Here is a 19,414-nt window from a genome sequence, read left to right on the forward strand (position 1 = left end):
AGACCATAGGAGCTCATAGCTAGAAGGAAAGTGAGCAGCAAGACAAAAATAACCTCTCCCTGAGACAAGATTACAGGACCAACAATGGATGCAAGAAACTGGTTGTTGTTTATTTTCTATATGCCCAAGAGTTTTCCTAGTCACCACTGTCTAACTTTAGAATCCTTTCATCACCCAAAAGGCATCCATTTGCCCATTCCTCCCATTCTCCATTCCCCAACAACTACTTGTCTACTTTTCATGTCCATAGATTTGCATCTTTTGATTATTTATGCAAATGAGATTGTACAATACATGGCTTTTGCTGATGGGCTTCTTTCACTTGGCATGGTCCAAGTACTTCAATATTTGTCAGTGAGTAACATTCCATTCTATGAGCCCACCATATTACACACCATTAGCAGATATTTTGTCATTTCTACTGTAGGGCAATTATGAAAATGTCATAAGCATTTATGCACAAATAATGTGGATATGTGTTTTCAATGCTCTTGATTATAAACCTAGGAGTAGAATTAATTAGATCATGTGAGAACTCTGTGCATACCCTTCTGAGTAACTTTCAGACTGTTTTCTAAACTGAATATATCATTTTCCACTCCAAGAGAATGTTATAACTCTCTAAATCCTCACCAACATGTTATTGTCTCTGATTACTACCACCCTCATTGGTATGAAGTAGTATCTAACATAGTTTCAATCTGCACCTCTCTAATTACCTACTATGTTTTCTTTTTTTTTTTTTGGGGGGGGGGAGGGGAGTCCAGTCATGGGGCTTGAACTCTGGGCCTGGGCACTGTCCCTCAGCTCTTCAGCTCAAGGCTAGCGCTCTACCACTTGAGCCACAGCGCCACTTCCGGCTTTTTCCTTTTTGCTTATGTGGTGCTGAGGAATCGAACCCAGGGCCTCATGCATGCAAGGCAAGCGCTCTAGCACTGAGCCACCTTCCCAGCCCCTATGTTTTCTTTTGAACACAACACCCCTTCTGTAAAGAACTATATTTATACAAACAGGTTAGGGACTAGTTTTGGGCCACAGGCTTTAGTTTGTCAACTCCTGTGCCAAACACATCAACAGTCTAGAAATACTACTGGAAATAAATTCAGTCTGATATGTTTTCACTATAGCTGCTATTTACCATTGTATTCCAAATGATTTTTTTTTAAGGCATTTTTATAAGGAAACTATCCCAAGATAGATGGCACATTAAGATTCACAAATGAAAACATTTAACCAGATCATCAAAATTCAGACATGCATATGAACAACAGTAAAGCTGAACGTTAAGGGAAAAGAAAGTTACCTCTGTATCAAGCTTTGGAGTTGCTTCAGGAATATGCCGCTGATTTGAAAATACAGGGTTCTGGTTCACACATTCTGACTTTTTCGTTGACTGCCATTGTTTCTTTGTACTTCCTAGAATCTTTGGATCTTGATACTCTTTACCTTCTGAAATTAAAAAGTAAGAATAAGACAGGTGCCAGGGGTTCATGTCTATGATCCGAGACACACAGGCTGAGATCTGAGGATCACCCAGGCAGGAAAGTCCAGACTCTCACCTCCAATCAACTCTAGATCAAAAGTGGAGCTATGGCTCAAGTGACAGATCACTAGTCCTGACCAAAAAAAACAAACAACAATAACAACAAAAGTTCAGGAACAGCACCCAGGCTCTGAATTTAAGCATCAGGACTAGCAAAAGAAAGGAAGAAAGAAAGGAAGAAAGAAAGAAAGAAAGAAAGGTAGGAGAGAGACAGACAGAAAGAAAGAAAGAAAGAAAGAAAGAAAGAAAGAAAGAAAGAAAGAAAGAAAGGAAGGAAGGAAGGAAGGAAGGAAGGAAGGTAGGTAGGAGAGACAGAGAGACAGAAAGAAAGAAAGAAAGAAAGAAAGAAAGAAAGAAAGAAAGAAAGAAAGAAAGAAAGAAAGAAAGAAAGAAAGAAAGAAAGAAGGAAGGAAAGAAAGAAAGAAAGGAAGGAAGGTAGGAGAGAGACAGAGAGACAGAAAGACAGAAAGACAGAAAGAAAGAAAGAAAGGAAGGAAGGAAGGAAGGTAGGTAGGAGAGAGACAGAGAGACAGAAAGAAAGAAAGAAAGAAAGAAAGAAAGAAAGAAAGAAAGAAAGAAAGAAAGAAAGAAAGGTAGGAGAGAGACAGAGAGACAGAAAGAAAGAAAGAAAGAAAGAAAGAAAGAAAGAAAGAGAGAGAGAGAGAAAGGGAAGAATGTGATAAAAACAAAAACAAGGCCAGGTTTGGTGGTATTCTGTAGTCCCAGTTACATGTCACAAACTCCCATCAGATTTTTGTTGTTAAAAAAAGGAAAGAAGCTGGGCGCTGGTGGCTCATGCAGATAATTCTAACTACTCAGGAGGCTGAGATCTGGGGATCGTGGTTCAAAGCCAGCCTGGGCAGGAAAGTCCATGAGACTCTAATCTCCTATAAACCACTCAGAAAACCAGAAGTTGAGCTGTGGCTCAAGTGGTAGAGCACTTGCCTTGAGCTGAAGAGCTGAGGGACAGGGCCCAGCCCAGAGTTCAAGACCCACAACTGACACACCAAAAAAAAAAAAAAGGAAAGAATTTTTATCAGAGACCCATCTTTGATTTAACTGCTGATATTTACCAGTAAACAAATAAAATGTACAAATATAGATGTTAAAGTCTTGCTAATGAAAGGAAGATAATTTGCCTATAATTTATGTTACGTTACAAGGGCCTATAATTTACTTATAAGGGCATTATAAACAAAAAGGCTCAATATTATATTTATGCCATATAAATATGATAATCTTATTCCTTTCATGTTAACAGATAGAAGAATTCTACATAAAATACTAGCAATTAGTATGCAAAAAGATGATAAAACTATATCCACATGGAGTATTCCTAAATTCAAAGTTTACTTACTTGAAAATCAATGTAATTTGTCATAACGAAATAGGGAAAGAAAATGTATGACTAACTTAACAGATGCAGAAAAAGCAGTCACAAAAGTACTATTAGTGAACTAAATATAAGACAGAAGTCTAAAATTTACAGCAATCATTAAGATACATAAAATCTTCCCTTAAAATAAAAACACAACAATGTTAATTATCATCTTTTCCTTTTTTTGGGGGGGAGGGGTCAGTTGTGGGGGTTGAACTTGGGGCCTGGGTGCTGTCCTTGAGTTCTTTTGCTCAAGGATAGCATTCTACCACTTTGAGCCACAGTACCATTTGCAGTTTTCTGGTAGTTAACTGGAGATAAGAATCTCATGGGCTTTCCTGCCTCAGAGGGCTTTGAACTGTGATCCTCAGATCTTAGCCTCCTGAGAAGCTAGTATTACAGGCATGAGACACCACTGCCCGGTTCTATCTTTTCTATATATCATTTTACTGAGGGTCTTAGCAACTACGGTAAGACAAAACCATATACCTACATGGAATTATCTAATTTATAACAATTCGAAGAGGGAAAAGGGTCTCTTCAATAAATGCTATTGAGCAAATAGATATCCACTGGGGAGGAGGAAAGAGTATTAAAACCTGATCTTACACATGTAAAGTTATTAAGTTCAAGTAAAATCTAAGTCTAATTGTGAAGGTTACAGTGACAAATCTAAAATATATGAATGTATCTTAGAGCTGAGGAAAATTTGTTTAAAAACACAAAAAGTATCATGAGGCAAAGATTACTCAATTAAAATATATTAAAATTGGAACCTTCTTTTTATTGCAGGAAGTATGACTCAAGTGACAGAGGAAAGTACCCGCCTAGCAAGCATAAGACTTGGGTTCGTATGCCAGTATAGCAAAAAATAGAAAAATAAGTAATATGAGTGTTTGTGTGTATATCAGATGTCTCTAGGCTTTTGTTGAGATGACTTCAGAACCAGTAAAGCTGTTGCCACTAATAAAGCAGAACAAACTACTATTATTGATTTTTCAATGTATTAGTTATATATACGCTTACATCACAGCTCCTAAGTAATCTTTTTTTTTTCTCAAATTGTAATATGGTCTTCTTAACTAAAGAAATAAATCTGATTCTATCACTTTTACCTTCTAATTTAGTTAGAAGAGTTGGCTCAGTTTTATTCTTCAGGGTTATCGAATCAGTAAGAAATTCAGAATTCTTTTCATCTGATACCACAGGCTCCTTGGGATGGATATTTTGAACAGACTGTATATAAAATGCAAAAAAGAAAGATTTAGAGTACCATCAACAGTGAAAAGCAAAATTAACTATTGAGAACAAATGAGAACTACCTAAATAGCAAGATTATAAAGATAAACTTAGGACATTTGCATTGCAATAGACAATATTACTCAATTGCTAAATGTTTGCTACATATTATTTAACTTACAAGAAAAAGTATTAGAAAGTTAATTAGAGTCTAACAGAATGCAGACCCATGACAACGAAACACTGAAGTATTTCTGTTTCCATGACAGTACTTTCACTATGCCCTTTCCCACTCCCACCCCCAGAACTGGATATGGAATTTGGTTATCTGACACTCTCACTCACTAACTGCAGCTCTACACCATCTGAGCGAGGCCTCCAATACCTGCCTTTTTTTCCTTGTAATGCTGGGAACTGAGCCGAGGGACTTGACAGTCCCAAGCTCTCTACCAGTGAGCTGTATTTCCCAGCCCAGATGGTTATTTTATTACTAAAAACAATTGCATTAATAAAAATCAACATTTGTATAACTAGATAGTAGCTATTCTAGGAGTAAACTTCTTACACAAGCCTATTCTCTATGAGAGCTAGAAGCACAAAAAACAAATAAAATTTAATACATAGGCCACAAAAGCAAAAGGTATTCACACAGACTATAAAACTGAAAAGACTCATATTTCTATGTCAGAGTAAGTTTAAGCGAAGTATACTAAGATTCCTAGAACCCCTAAAAGAAAATAACAAAAAGCAGACAGTGCATGTGGAACTAAAATAATTTTCCATCTGTGAACCAGTAAATCAGACTTGACTACTTATGTCCCAACATACTCTCTAGTTGTTGTGTGATATGTGGAAACAAATCAGAAAACACATTTGGCAGTAACAATAGCTCCTCTAGCAGCTCCCAAACTCAAGTCAACTACTCCAGAGAAACACAAAGGCCTAATACATGATCCTCATGGTCCCAGAGGTGATGGCTGACCCTTGCTCTGCATCATTAATGGCTGAGGAACAGTGGAGGACCTGTGCCTCACTCGCCACTAGGGTCTCCTTACAGTTTTTCCAGCACTGTTGGGAATACTTTAAACCTCCATCCCTGTCCCCAAAGAAAACTGCACAAACCCTTCATCGGGAACCCTTGCTTCCTATCAAGATAAAAGAATCCAAATACCTTCAAAACTCTTGATTCATAGGAATCATTTCCACTAGGTTTAGATCCAGACACAATCAAATCTCGGCATTCTGATCCAGAATTCTGTCTGTTACACAGGAAATAAATCATTTCAATATTTAATTTGAAGTCAATATTTTCAATGTATTTTTTTCCCTCTTAAGCCTGTTTTTTATTTTGTATAAACTATAGAAACCGGGAATTTTAACTCTATGGATGATAGCAGACTTTATGCTTCATGTTGATTTTTTTTTTTTTTTTTGCCTGTTGTAGGCTTGAACTCAGGGCCCAGATGCTGTCCATCCTTACGCTCAAGGCTAGCACTCTAACACTTAAGCCATAGGGTCACTCCTAGTTTTTTAGTGGTTAACTGGAGATAGGAGTCTCATGGGACTTTTCTGTTCAGGCCTGCTTTGAACACCAATCCTCAGATCTCAGCCTCCTGAGTAGCTAGGATTATAGGCATGAGCCACTGGCACCAGCTTCAATATTTAAAAAAAAAAAAAATGTTTCCTAACTTCTAAATAGCGCCTTTAATAAATACCTCCAATGAGTGAAAAACAAAACATTTCTCTACTCAGCTTTTCTTCATGATGGCACTTAGAAACTCAGAAACGTATTGCTGGGCATTGTGGCATATACCCGTAATCCTAGCATTCAGGAAGCTGAGGGAGGAGAACAACAAGGTTCCATGCCACCCTGGATTACATAGCAAGAAAGAACAAAAAGAAGGAAAAAAAAAAATCACAACAAAAAGAAACTCAATAACTTCTAATACTGAAGGAAAATTTAATCACAATTACTGTTGCTAAGTTAAAAATTAAAGACCATTCTTCCGTAAATCTTTAAACAAATTTAAAAAGTTAAAAGTCCAACATACCTTTTTGTAAAAGCTGGCACAACTGAGCTATCCATCTTCCCTTGATAATCTGGGCTGTTTAGAAGGTTAATTGGAACTCTTCCAAATGGGCAAGACTGAAATGATTTGAAAGATTAAGTAACCAGTAACCAAGAGACAGGGATGAGGCAACTATCACCTTAATCAAAGCAGACTCAGAGTAACTTACCACTTTAGTTTTGTTAGTTTGCTTCAAAGGATTTCGAGGACCTATTTCTGCCTCTTGTGAGGGTATGTTCTCTCTAGACAGAAAGAAAATGCCTCTACTTTTTCAAAGAATGTTAACATGCATTTCTCTACTGCTACACATCACTATCACATTTACAAGCAACTGTATCTGGAGATAATTTACATAAATTATGAGCATGCAAAGAACCAATGAGGTTTTCTTACCCATTAAATAACCAGGCTTTAGTGGCCAGTCCTCTGGAGTCACTGCCAATGTCCCTATTCGGCACATGTCCAAGAGAACCAGAGGAGGATTCTTGGGCTGTTAACATGGTAGAACCTGTGAAAACATCAAAGCTATGATCAAGTTTGTAAGGACATTAAAATAAAAGAAGAAATAATCTTACTTAATTAAGAATATTTTTTAAAATCAATGTACAATAAATAACTGGCCTCATGCAAGATACATAGACAAGATGTTCCAAGATGATACTGTCCAATGACCTTGTCAAATCCTCAGTAAGTACATAATGGTCTCCCTTGAGGTAAAAGCAGGCTCTATATCTAAAAGGAAAAGCCCATCATCCCTGGCTTCAACAGAGTTGCTTTTTAAAATTTTACCAATGAAAGTGTGATCACACACACTCAAAAATTCCAACAAGGGTAAGCCTTTTTAACTTCTAAAAGTCTTCTATCTTTTACTATCTGCAATTAACTTCTGACTTGAAGCATTCTACATAAATTAAGTTTTTCTACAAACCACTATCCTGACTCCTTTTGCAACCCTAATCGCCATGGAAAGGCAGCAGCATACACTGAAAGTTACCTGACAGACTCTTCTTCTCCTCCTCTGAAAGCAGTTGCTTTTTTTTGAGGTTTAGGTTACATATGGCAATTTCCAGCATTTCCAGTGGGACTGCTCCACTTTCCACAGCTTTGTGCAGAAGTTGTTTACTTTTTCTGAAATTACCTAACAAAGTTAAACAAAAGGAAAACCTGTTGTTTTATGTAGCATACTCCAAATATTTCATTAAAACCTAAGAAAAACTTATTTCTTCCAAGATTCATAGCAAATAGGAATGCCTCACTTCTTGTGCACATAATCAACTCTCTTTGGCTAACAACAATTCATGTTAAAAATAGTTTCAACAGCCAGGAGATGGTGGCTCATGCCTGTAATCCTAGCTACTCAGGAGGCTGAGATCTGAAGATTGCAGTTCAAAGTTACCCCAGGCAGAAAAGTCCCCAAGAGACTCTTATCTCCAACTAGACTCTTATCTCCAATTAACCACTCAAAAATAAGAAGTGGAGCTATAGCTCAAAGTGGTAGAGTCCTAGCTTGAGCTTAAAAGAGCTCAGGGACAATGCCCAGGCCCTGAGTTCAAGCTCCACAACCAACAACAACAACAAAGAGTTCAACATGTAATAATATACAATTGACCTATTGGTGTAGTCAATTATTGTGGTCCACTGTCAGAAGTTACAAAAAGCACAAAGCAGTACAAAAGAAAAAGCAAAGTCCAACTACAGCAGTTAGAAAAAACAAGAGGTGGGGCTGGGAGGGTGGCTCAGTGGTAGAGCACTTGCCTTGCATGCTCGAGGCCCTGGGTTCGATTCCTCAGCACCACATAACCAAAAAGAAAAAAGCCGGAAGTGGCGCTGTGGCTCAAGTGGTAGAGCGCTTGCCTTGAGCTGAGGAGCTGAGGGACAGCGCCCAGGCCCAAAGTTCAGGCCCCACGACCAGACCAAAAAAAAAAGAAAGAAAAAACAAGAGGTAATTCTGGATGTTAAAGTAGTTCTAAGAGCAGCTTATCTCTTACAACCGACTATAAAAGTATCTTTCAAGCTAGAGACTGTGGTACACACCTGTAATCCTAGCCTTCTGGAAGGCAGAGATCGAGAGGGATAACATTTTGTAGGTTAAAAAGAAAAAACAAAACAAGACCCCATCCCAACCAACAAAAAGTTGGCCATGCAACTGTCAGCCCAATTGCAAGACAAGTAAAAATAGAGGGATCTTGGTCCAGGCCAGCCAGACTAGAAAAATAAAAGGTGAAACGCTTTTTGAAGAGTAATGAAAGCAAAAGGGGCTGGTCTAAGTTGTAAAGCACCTGTCTGGAAGTATAAAGTCCTAAATTCAAACCCCAATACCACAAGAATCATTCACAATAACATTCAGACATAAAAACAAGGCTGACACCTTTTGCTGAAAGGAACCATCCATCAAAATGATCTGTGTAAACTCCTTTGTACAACTATTTAAATATAATAGTTTTAAATGACCTATGTCAACATTTCAGCTGTAGGACTCAAATTACAAAATACCTGAGCAACACTGATTATTGCTTGACTATGATAGTGATTAAATCCACAAATTTATTGATAGTGATATGATCAGAATTTTAGGTCAACAAGTTTAGACAAGAGGTAATTTGAGAGCTTAAGATCATAGATCCCTTTGAGAACCTAATAAAAGATTAGTAAGAGGAGACACTGCATGAGTGCATGCACACGTGCACACCCACCCACACATCAGACTCTACACAGGATCTTGAGAAGTAGTCCATTTCCTAGCAACCTATCTATCATTCCTGCTTAGCATAATGACACATGCAGATTTGCGTATACTGCTACATTGTGGTGGTTTTTGTGTCCAAAGATGTTAAGTTTTACAATTGCTCTTGAAAGGTTATAACACTTTCAAAAGATTTTTAAGTAGAAGGGAAGGATACAAGTTGTAAAGGCCTAGTGACCTAACCTACAATTACAAAGGGATGAATTTGGGGGACAGGAAAAGGAATAGTTTTTTTTTTTGCCAGCCCAGGAGCTTGAACTTTGGGCCTGGGCACTGTCCCTGAGCTCCTTTTACTCAAGGCTTGTACTCTACCACTTAAGCCACAGTGTCACTCAAGCGTTTCCAGAGTAGTTTAATAGAGATAAAGAATCTCTTACTTTACTACCCAGGCTGGCTTTGAACCATAACCCTCAGATCTCAGCCTCCAGAGCAGCTAGGATGACAGGTTCCCCATCAGGAATAGCTTTTTAACAAGCACCCTGACACTACACACAATAGACTGAAGAAGCAGTAAGATTAGTTCATGAATAAACATCTCCATAGGTCAAAGTTCATCATCTCAAACCATCTGAATTGTATAATTCTCCAATCCTGGAGCATATGGAGTAATGAACAATCCCTGGAATTGTGCCAGCAAGGATGTTTATCACAGATTAGTACCTGGAACCAGAGCAGAGCTGAAGCACGAACAAGGCAAAATGACAAAAAGAGCAAAGACTAAAGAATGGCCAGACTAAACGTGATTGAGGTAGACATACCTGATCAAATTCAAAAAGCCCAGACTACTAAGAAACATAAAATGTTTCTATTGTTGTATATGAAATCACAGTTTAAGTTCTGGCTCAATCCCCCTATGTCTTTCACTCTACAAATACTCAGGAAAGAAACAACTTTCCTTTAGATATTTCCTGAACCACAGCCTAAACACTATGTTCATTCTTCTCTCTCTAGATCATTGCTTATAAACACAGCACCTAGTATAATGCGCTTCCATATTTATGCTTAAGAATCACCCACGTTGGGGCTGGGAAGGTGGCTCAGTTAGTAGAGCGCTTGCCTTGCATGCATGAGGCCCTGGGTTCGATTCCTCAGCACCACATAAGCAGAAAAAGCCAGAAGTGGCACGGTGGCTCAAGTGGTAAAGCACTAGCCTTGAGCTGAAGAACTGAGGAACAGTGCCCAGGCCCAGAGTTCAAACCCCACGACCGACCAAAAAAAAAAAAAAAAAAGAAAAAAAAGAAAGAAATCACCCACCTGGCCCCCTGACTAACTTGTTTGTTTTTTGGCTTAACTCTACACAGATGATTTAATATTAGGGTGTTAGTAATACAGAAAATGATGCTTCTTTACTGAAAGGTAAGTTTGACATTTTCAGATTACCTTGAGAAAGCTCATACTGTGCAAAAGATATGTGCACAAAAGCAAACTTCTTGCAGTTTGCTCTGGCCATCTGAAAGTAGTCACGTGCATCATCAGGCTCTTGAATACTGGAATAAAAGATCAGAGTTAATTTTCCTTCTTCTAAAACAGATACCACTACCTAAACTTGCTAACTTTTTTCCCCTCAAAAGACCTAAGGTATTGCTTTGCTGTGTGTGTAAAATTCAAAGGGTAAGTTATTTCTTAAAATCTTTAGGCAGTCTAAAACATGTAACTTTTTTGGAAACATGTATATAGGAAAGTTTATGTTAGTCCTTTCTAACATAAATTAGTTTGCATTAAAAAAAAAAGCATTCAGTCAAAATAGTCATTTGACAAGTTTTCACTTTTCCTCTTGGCAACAGAGTTAAAATGTTAAAACTCTTTTACTTAAAATGTAAGAGTTGGGGCTGGGAAGTTGGCTCAGTGGTAGAGCGCTTGCCTTGCATGCCTGAGGCCCTGGGTTTGATTCCTCAGCACCACATAAGCAAAAAGAAAAAAAAAGCCTGAAGTGGTGCTGTGGCTCAAGTGGTAGAGCGCCAGCCTTGAGGTGAAGAGCTGAGGGACAGCGCCCTGGCCCAGAGTTCAGGCCCCACAACCGGACCCAAAAAGAAAAAAAATGTAAAAGAGTTATTTTTATGTGTGTATATGTGAAGCTTGAACTCAGAGCCCAGACACTGTCTCTTGAGCAGTTTTGCTCAAGGCTAGCTAGTGCTCTACTGCTAAAGCCAAGGTTCCATTTTGAGCCTTTTTGGTCATTAAACTGAGAAAAGAGTCCCAAGGGGGCTTCTCAGCCAGGCTGCAATCAAACTGCAACCCTCAGATCTCAGCCTCCTGAGTAGTTAGATTATAGGCATGAGCCACCAATTAAGAGTTAAGGCTGACACTTAACCACTTTAAGCCACAGCGCCACTTCTGGTTTTCTGGTGGTTAATTGGAGATAGGAATCTTAGTCTCACAGACATTCCTGCCCAGGCTGGCTTCAATCCAAGATCCTCAGCTTTCAGCCTGCTGAGTAGCAAGGATTACGGGGTGAGCCACTGGGGAAGAGATGTTCTTTACTTACGCTTTTAACTCAGCAAATCTCGTTTGAATTTGAGCAAAACTCTCATTTTTTCCATATTTATCAGGAGGTAGTGCTTCGATAGCTTGACTGTAACGACCAATCAATTTATTTAAAAGAGCGTCATCTAAGGGGGCACTGTTTTTCTCTAATTTGAGCAAGAAATTCAACCAGTCCTCGGGGTTGTTGGCCATCATTATAATATGGTTAACAGTTCCTGAGTTATCTGGAAGGAAAAAACAAATCAATATATATATATATGTATATCTCACATCAGGAATAGACAAAAAGCAATGCCAAATCCATTTGTCCTTCAGATTATGGCTAAATATTTGCAGAATCAGTTTCAATGTCCACAAACTCATTGTAGTAAAACTTTTAACAACTCATACGGGAAAATTCTCTATCAATCATTTAATTCATTAAAAATTCAGAAACTTAGCACTTTGGTATATTTTCTTTACCAGCCTACCCATCCAAGAATATTTCCAGATACCTCAAACTTACTTGCAAAACAACTAAACAAAATCCACTTTGCAAACTATTAAAAAAAGGTGACATTATTTTTTTTCTTCCTCCAAGTTACCAACGTTTCTCACAGAGGCCTTGCTAATTTTCTGGTCTCACTATGCCCTTTGGAATTTTTTTTAGCTATTCTTTCCTTTGTGGAACCTTAACCTATAGAAACATCAAAACTAAACTTCAGATATAATTTTTACATTGTAATGCATTTTTACTTTATTGTTGTTTTAAAATCTTAGATATTCAATGATGAAATGGTGAAATCTGATTAGTGTAAACATGTATACAGAAGAAACAAACGAAATGCTCCCCATAACTATTGCATGCTTAAATAAACAAACAAGAAGAACAACCTTGAATGTCAGTTTCCTATTTGGAAATATTTGGGATATTTTAGTAATTATTAAACAGTATTAAATTCAGATAAGTTCAGATTTTCCAGAAGCTATCATTCCTTTTATCAGCTTTAATAACTTGAAGCAAAATCTAAGTCTCTAATACTGCAAGCAAAACTAATTTGTGGTTTTTTTTCTCCTTTTTTTTTCTTTTTTTTTTTTTTTCCAGGGCTGAGGACCAAACCCAGGCCCTTCCTCTGGGCTAAACCCTCAGCCCCTAATCTGTGTTTTCTACTAACCACAGTGCATTCATTTCTTGTCATTTTTGTTTTAACTGTAACTTGGCCTGGCTGTATAGCTTTGCTAACAAATTGGTTAGTGAAGTGTTTAGAAAACTACAGGGGAAATCAGGAGTCTAGTTCCTCAAGCCCCAGGACATCTATCCTTCCTCCAATTCAAACAACACTGAGTACCAGTGTCATTGGTATGCAAAATGTCACCAGCAGCCTTCTAGACTGACAAATCTGGAAGTGAAAGTACTTGTTCCCACCACCTCAGAACTTTCCCCTACACTCCAAGTCTAAGATTTGCATCTTGAACACAACACTGTTTATAGTTTTGAGCTAAGAATCTGTAGAGGTGTGGGCAAGTACCCAACTACCTTGGCTTACAAGCTGTGAGACAATCTACAGCATACTAATATTCTATTAAGACTTGAGAAAAGAAAAAAAAAGACTTTTTACACTGTTATTTTCTTGGTTGGACCCCCAACATGATTAGATCACACCTTTTCCTGATAACTTACTTTTAATTCCTCAGCTATTTAATAGTTAGTAGTGAGGAAATACATCTAGAAGTCACCGTTCAAATGACCTCACCAATTTGAAATATAATAAACCAGGCTTCTGCACTAATGCTTAAAAAAATAAAAACAAAAACCCCTAAAACTAGTGTATTAAGCTTTGGGCACATTTACTCTTCAGCATTCAATAAATGTTTTGAGCGCCTACTGCATACCAAGTATCATTCTATTCCACATAACAAAACAGACCAAAAACTATACCCTCCTGAGTTCATGTCCCAGAAGATAATAACCAAAACCATAAGTTAATCGCATACAAAATGACTAGTACCACAGAAACAAATAATATAAGAAAAATAGGGACACATATTGAACAGGCAAGTTAGAGAAAGCCACAGTGAAATGGCATTTACAGAAACCTAGAGGCAAGAGGGGGCAAATATTTGGGCATAGTACTCAAGGCATAGGCCAAAGAAAAAAGGAGTGGAAATGAGCTGCTCTAGGATACAGAGAGATATCAAGAAAGCCACTATGTCTAGACCAGAGGACAGAAACAAAGAACAATGGGCCAGAAAATAATAAGCAAATTCTTCAAATCAAAATCCAGCTTCAAGTCACACACACCCCAAAACAAAAACAACAACAAAAAAAAAAACAGACCTATTGCTGAATCTGGACAGTAATGGAAGTGCAAATACCTCTAAGCACTTTAATAACAGTATCTGTTTCTCTTCATCTCCCTCCCATATACAAATCTTCCCTCTTTCTTACTCTCTGAGACAGGGTTTCACTATGACCAGTACTGGCCTTGAACTTGCTCTACAACCCCAGCTGCCTCAGGACTCTATACACCCCTTCTTTGGCCTTCTGGGATTACAGAGGAGCACTACTGGCACCCAGCTGATTTTTTTTTCTTCTATTCCCTCCTTCCCCTCTACTGGGGTTTGAAAAGGACTTGAACTTGCTCAGCTAGCTAGCTTGCTTGGTGCTCTGCTGGTTATTTTGGAGAGGCAGCATATTGAACTTTTCTGCCAGGGTTTGTGTCAATTTGCCACCCTCCGCTTCTCAGCTTCCTGAGCAGCAAGGATTATTGGTGTATGTCATCAAGTACACAGCTGAGTTTTAATTTCTTTACCTTTTTTTTTTTTTTTTGTCTGACACCAAGAATCAAACTCAGTATTTTGCTCATACTCAAACTCGCTTATTGGCTAGCACTTTACCAACTGAGCCATGCCTCCATTCCTGAATTTTAATGTAAGAAAGCAGACAATTTTGAAATATTTCTAAACAGGTTAAAATATAAAGTTCACTTTAATACATGAGCATCCATTACTTAGAAAATTATATTAACACAGTTGTTGACATCTCATTCCTTGACTTCAGGGACATGCAATAAATGGTTATTTTTTAAAAGGGGAAGTAGCTGGGTAGTACTTGTAAAACATATTTGAGTCCCTGAGTTCCACTCCCAGCATCTCTCAGTAAATAAATGGAAGATAATAAAATAAAAATAGCTTACCTGTAGTATCAGCAGAGACTTTAGTCAAGCTTAGATCATCACTAAGGCCTTCATTTTTAAATTTACTTTTGATATCTCTCACTTTGCTCATGATGGAATCAATGGTCAATTCTCTGCCACTCCCATCTTCAGCCTCCATTTCTAACGTGCAACTAGTCTCTTAGAACCCAGAAGAAAACACATTAATTTTGAGAGCATATCTAAATGCAGCTATTATTAAATTATCTGTAGGCATATCTAAATGCAGTTATATTACTACTTGTGAGCACATCTAAATGCACTTATTATCAGACCTAAGAGAAGTTATTATTAGAGATTAAGAGCTATGTGCCCCAAAGCAACAGTCATGGTCTGTGACTTATCAGGGAAGTTTCAGAAGGCCAAATACACCTTTTCTTCCCAATATAACTTTAGTGAAGTTACATTCTTGTGTGGGTACTGGAGCTTGAACTCAGGGTCTTGACACTGTCCCTTAACTTTTCCTCTCAAGTTGGTTCTCTTACCAGTTGAGTGAGTCACACCTCCACATCCAACTTTCTGATGATCAACTGCAGGTAAATCTTAAGGACTTTCCAGCCCAAGCTGGCTTCAAACCACCATCCTCATTATCTCAGCCTCCAGAGTGGCTAGGATCAGAGGCGAGTGCCACTGGTAGCTGGCAATGTTACACTCTTGAAGTCACTGCAAGACACAAAATTTGCTGTCCTCTTTAAACTTTACAATTTTCTTCCACACGCTTGAATGTCTTCCTTTCAATTTCTCTGGACTTACTTTCTCTGGCTATCTGCACATTTTGAAATTCATATGTGTGTGTGTGTGTGTGTTTATGTGCATATATATGTATACACACACACATATATCCTAGTCTCAATAGACAGACACAGGATGTTTGCATGGATTCTCGGAATGACAAATGAGTATGAGGAATCCTTTGGATACTGAGATCAACTGTTTCTGTATTTGATTAAACTTCACACTGGTAAAATTTCCAAAGCAGAATATGAACATCACCGCCCTTTCCTGGTGATGGAGCCCTCTGCACATTTGTTCTCGAGTGTATTTCGTAGACTCTGACTTGCTACCTCAGTCCAATACCTGAGCCTAAGGTACTTCCACAGTAGTGAGCACTTGGTCACCTGCAGGCCCGAGTATTAAGTAAACAAAGTGCCTGCCATCTTTCTCCTGTTCCACCCCATCTTTGTTATTTATTAAACATCAACCGGGTCACTCGGGGTCACCGAGAGGGATCTCTTCCGCTCCTGGGATTTCACAATAAAGAGGCCATCGAGTGGGCCGCGGGTTCCCTCCCTACCTCTGGGGTGGGGTTAGAAGGGTCTCCGAGCCGCCGCGGGCCCCAGATCGAAACCGGCAGGACCGACGGCGTCGACGGGGTTTTGCAGCGGCGCGGCCCGGTCCGCACCGCCACCCCCATTCCCGCAGCGCCCCAGGCCCGCAAGGCCGCGACACCTCCGATCCTCCCACGGCTCCTTCTCCGCGCCCCAAGTCCGCTACTCGGCCCCTTCATCCCCCCCATTCCTCACCGGCCAGCGATGCCTCACAGCCCCTAGTCCGGCCGCGGCTCCCGGGGCGCGTCCGCGAGGCAGTACCGGCCTCCCGGAAGCCACAAGGAGAAAAAGGTGGAAGCCACACTCCGCCCCGTAAACACGTTTGAATTACCCCGCCGTGATCGCCGCGGCCTCCTATTGGTCAAGGCGCGCCACGTGGCAGCGTCTGCAGTGATTGGCTCCGGTGCCTGGGAGCCGCACCGCCCCTTCCCCCTCCCCTGCCCCCGCCCGGAGAGCCCTGCCTAGGGAAGACGCTCATCCAGACCAGCACCGCACCTGTGCCGCGCCTGGGGTTAGAGGAGGAGGGGTGCGGTGAGAGGAATGGGGTGAAGGGTGGGGGTACCGAATCGGGCTGGTGTTCCTGGCGCCACTCGGCTGACTCTCCCGCACTTTCTAGTTCAACCAGGCCTAATTTCTGCCGGGGAGGTGGCTACCACACCCAGGTGACAGAAAAATCCGCATATGAACGGCCGGAATGTAAGGCAGCGCTCCCGCCCTCCCGCAGCCACGCCCATCCAATGGCCACGCCTCCTTATGCCACGCCCCTGGGCCCCGCCCCCATGCCGCTCGTCCTGAGTTACGGCGCCCCTCCCTCGCCGTCCCTCCCTGGTCATCCCCAGGCGTGCGTGGTCCCGCCCCTCCCTGGTCATCCCCAGACGTGCATGGTCCGGCTGCTCCGCCTATGGTTTCTGTCCTCTGAAGAGGAAGGCCCTGCGGAACCCGGATTCTGACAGGTGCAGCAGGCGGGGGTGCCCGCCTGAGAGGCCTGGTTCCCCAGCCTGCCTGAGCACCCCCCCCCCCCCCGCCACTTCGGCCCCCTCCGTCCAAAGCCTGGAGGTGCATGCAAGTCCTCTCTTCCACATGGCACAGATGGACAGGACCCCACATACAGATCACTCCTCCATGACTCGCAACGCTTAATTCCGTGTAAATATGCTAGAAACGGCTGATAAGCGGTACTATTGGGGGAATAATGACCCCCATCACCCTGTCCTCAATGCATTTGTAACTTTCAGAAAATATTTTTGATTTGTAAGTGATTGAATCCATGGATATGGAGCCCATAGCAGAGACCATTTGTCCTAGAATAGCTGGTGGCTCACACTTTTAATGCCAGCCACTCGAGGCGCTGAGATCTCAGTTCAAAGCAAGCCCAGCCAGAAAAGTCCATGAGACTCGTGTCTCCCAATTAATCCAAAAAACCAGAGTGGAGTTGTGGCTCAAGTGGTAGAGGCCTAAGACTGCAACACTGAGTTCAAGCCCTGCTACTGAAGCAGTGAGGTGGGGGAAGGCGGAGGTGTAGGGAAGGAAAGAAGGAGAGATTAAAGTATCTGGCATCTCCAAGTGCTAGTGGCTCACACCTGTAATCCTAGCTATTCAGAAGGCTGTTCAAAGCCAGCCCAGGCAGGAAAGTTTGTGAGACTCATCTCAAACTATCAAAAAGCCAAAAGTGGAGGGCTGGGAAGTTGGCTCAGTGGTAGAGTGCTTCCCTTGCATGCATCCATTCCTCAGCACCACATAAGCAGAAAAAGCCAGATATGGTGCTGTGGCTCAAGTGGTAGAGCGCTGGCCTTGAGCTGAAGAGCTGAGGGACAGTGCGCAGGCCCTGAGTTCAGGCCCCACAACCGACAAAAAAAAAAAAAAGAGAGAGAGAGAGAGCCAAAAGTGGAGCTGTGGCTTAAAGGATAGAACACTAGTCTTGAGCAAAAGAGCTCAGAGACAGCCCGTGGGCCCTAAGTTTTGTGCCCAGGACTGGCACAAAAAGAAAATAAATTATATGGCATGCAACTGAACAAAATACCAGATACTCAGCACCAGAAAATGTAACTCTAAGTGAGGGAAGGTTACCAATCAGTTGTAATACATCCATCCAGAACTAAACAGTAAGTATAACTATATTTCATAAATTACTGGAAGCTATCCACATGTTACAGAGAAATGCAGAGTATGTAAAAAAAAAAGAAGACCCCAGATATATGTCCATAGAGAGGAAAAATACAATGTCTGCAATAAAAATTTACAGGCATAGGATTAGCAGGAGATTTGTCTCTGGGAAGCAAGATTGATAACTTGAAAATACAGCAATACAAATCTATATCGTAACTTTACAACTTTGAGGGGGGGTGAGAAGTGAAGTACTGGAAGGAAGGGATAATGGGAGAACAACAAAGGAGGGAGTATCAATGCTCAACAAGAAATTGCCTTACTCATGTAACTGTAATCCCTCTGTATAGCATCTTTACAATAAAATAAAAATAAAAATTTATGGTACAGGGAGAAACAAAAATGGACAAAACTTCAGGAGTTGTGGAGCAATTTAAAAAGCCTAATGTGCATCACTCTGAAGTTTTCTCAGGAAAAGAGAAATTGAAAAATATAGTTAAGAAGCCAAAGTTTATGCAACATAATGAAAACTATAAATCAACAGATTAAAGAAGTTCAGCAAGTCACAAACAAAAGTTGATTTAAAAAAAAAACTTCATTTAGGTACTAATTGAATTTTTTTTTTTTTTTTGAAACTGACGATGAGGAGAAAAAAATCCTAAATACAACCAAAGATTAAAAACACAGTATATTAAATATAGAAAAGCAAAGAAGATAAGGCAGGAGAAATAAGAGTAATAGAGGATTGTAAATATGATCATGTTACATGCATGTATGGAGCTATCACAATGAAACTCCCTTAAACTCTATAATTAATATTCACTAATGACATAAATAAATACAAATGAATAAGAGAAAAATAACAGCAAATTTCTTGTCAGAAACAATGTAAGCAGATCCATCTGAAAAAAAATCACTCTAAATTTGTATATAAGAAAAAATTCATGTTAGAATTGTATATGGAGGGGCTGGGAAGGTGGCTCAGTGGTAGAGTGCTTGCCTTGTATGCATGAGGCCCTGGGTTCGATTCCTCAGCAGCACATAAGCAAAAAGAAAAAAAGCCGGAAGTGGCACTGTGACTCAAGTGGTAGAGTGCTAGCCTTGAGCTGAGAGCTGAGGGACAGCACCCAGGCCCAGAGTTCAGGCCCCACGACCGGACCTCCCCCCCCCCCAAAAAAAGAATTGTATATGGAGAGAAAATGTTTATTGTAAGCAAAAATAAAAATATTTTCTGACATATGAAAACTAAAAAAATTATCAAAAGGATTACAACACAAGAAATATTGAAGAGTTCTTTAAGCCAGATAATTAGGAATCTATGAAAGAATACAGA

The 19,414-nt window shown here is 40.1% G+C and overlaps 1 protein-coding gene across 4 annotated transcripts in view; it reads right to left on the reverse strand.

Annotated features, from left to right (window-relative positions):
• The window catches only part of Ttk (TTK protein kinase), a 35,906-nt gene extending 19,625 nt beyond the window's left edge, over positions 1-16,281 (reverse strand). The window contains exons 1-12 of one of the 4 annotated variants that reach the window (XM_042671150.1): positions 16,174-16,281; positions 15,136-15,313; positions 14,633-14,789; positions 11,458-11,680; positions 10,353-10,459; positions 7,224-7,367; positions 6,623-6,737; positions 6,399-6,471; positions 6,212-6,306; positions 5,332-5,419; positions 4,037-4,157; positions 1,304-1,449 (exon numbers count right to left, since the gene is read on the reverse strand). In XM_042671150.1, the coding sequence (XP_042527084.1) occupies positions 1,304-1,449; positions 4,037-4,157; positions 5,332-5,419; positions 6,212-6,306; positions 6,399-6,471; positions 6,623-6,737; positions 7,224-7,367; positions 10,353-10,459; positions 11,458-11,680; positions 14,633-14,771 (1,251 nt within the window). In that variant the 5' untranslated portion in view covers positions 14,772-14,789; positions 15,136-15,313; positions 16,174-16,281. Of the gene's footprint in view, positions 1-1,303; positions 1,450-4,036; positions 4,158-5,331; positions 5,420-6,211; positions 6,307-6,398; positions 6,472-6,622; positions 6,738-7,223; positions 7,368-10,352; positions 10,460-11,457; positions 11,681-14,632; positions 14,792-15,135; positions 15,314-16,173 lie in introns of all 4 variants that reach the window. The other 3 variants (XM_042671148.1, XM_042671147.1, XM_042671149.1) reach the window with 3 other exon arrangements.
• Between the last annotated feature and the right edge of the window lie 3,133 nt (positions 16,282-19,414).

The sequence above is a fragment of the Dipodomys spectabilis genome, unplaced genomic scaffold, assembly GCF_019054845.1.
Source record: "Dipodomys spectabilis isolate Male_0828 unplaced genomic scaffold, ASM1905484v1 ptg000600l, whole genome shotgun sequence".
In the NCBI taxonomy this organism is placed as follows: Eukaryota; Metazoa; Chordata; class Mammalia; order Rodentia; family Heteromyidae; genus Dipodomys; species Dipodomys spectabilis.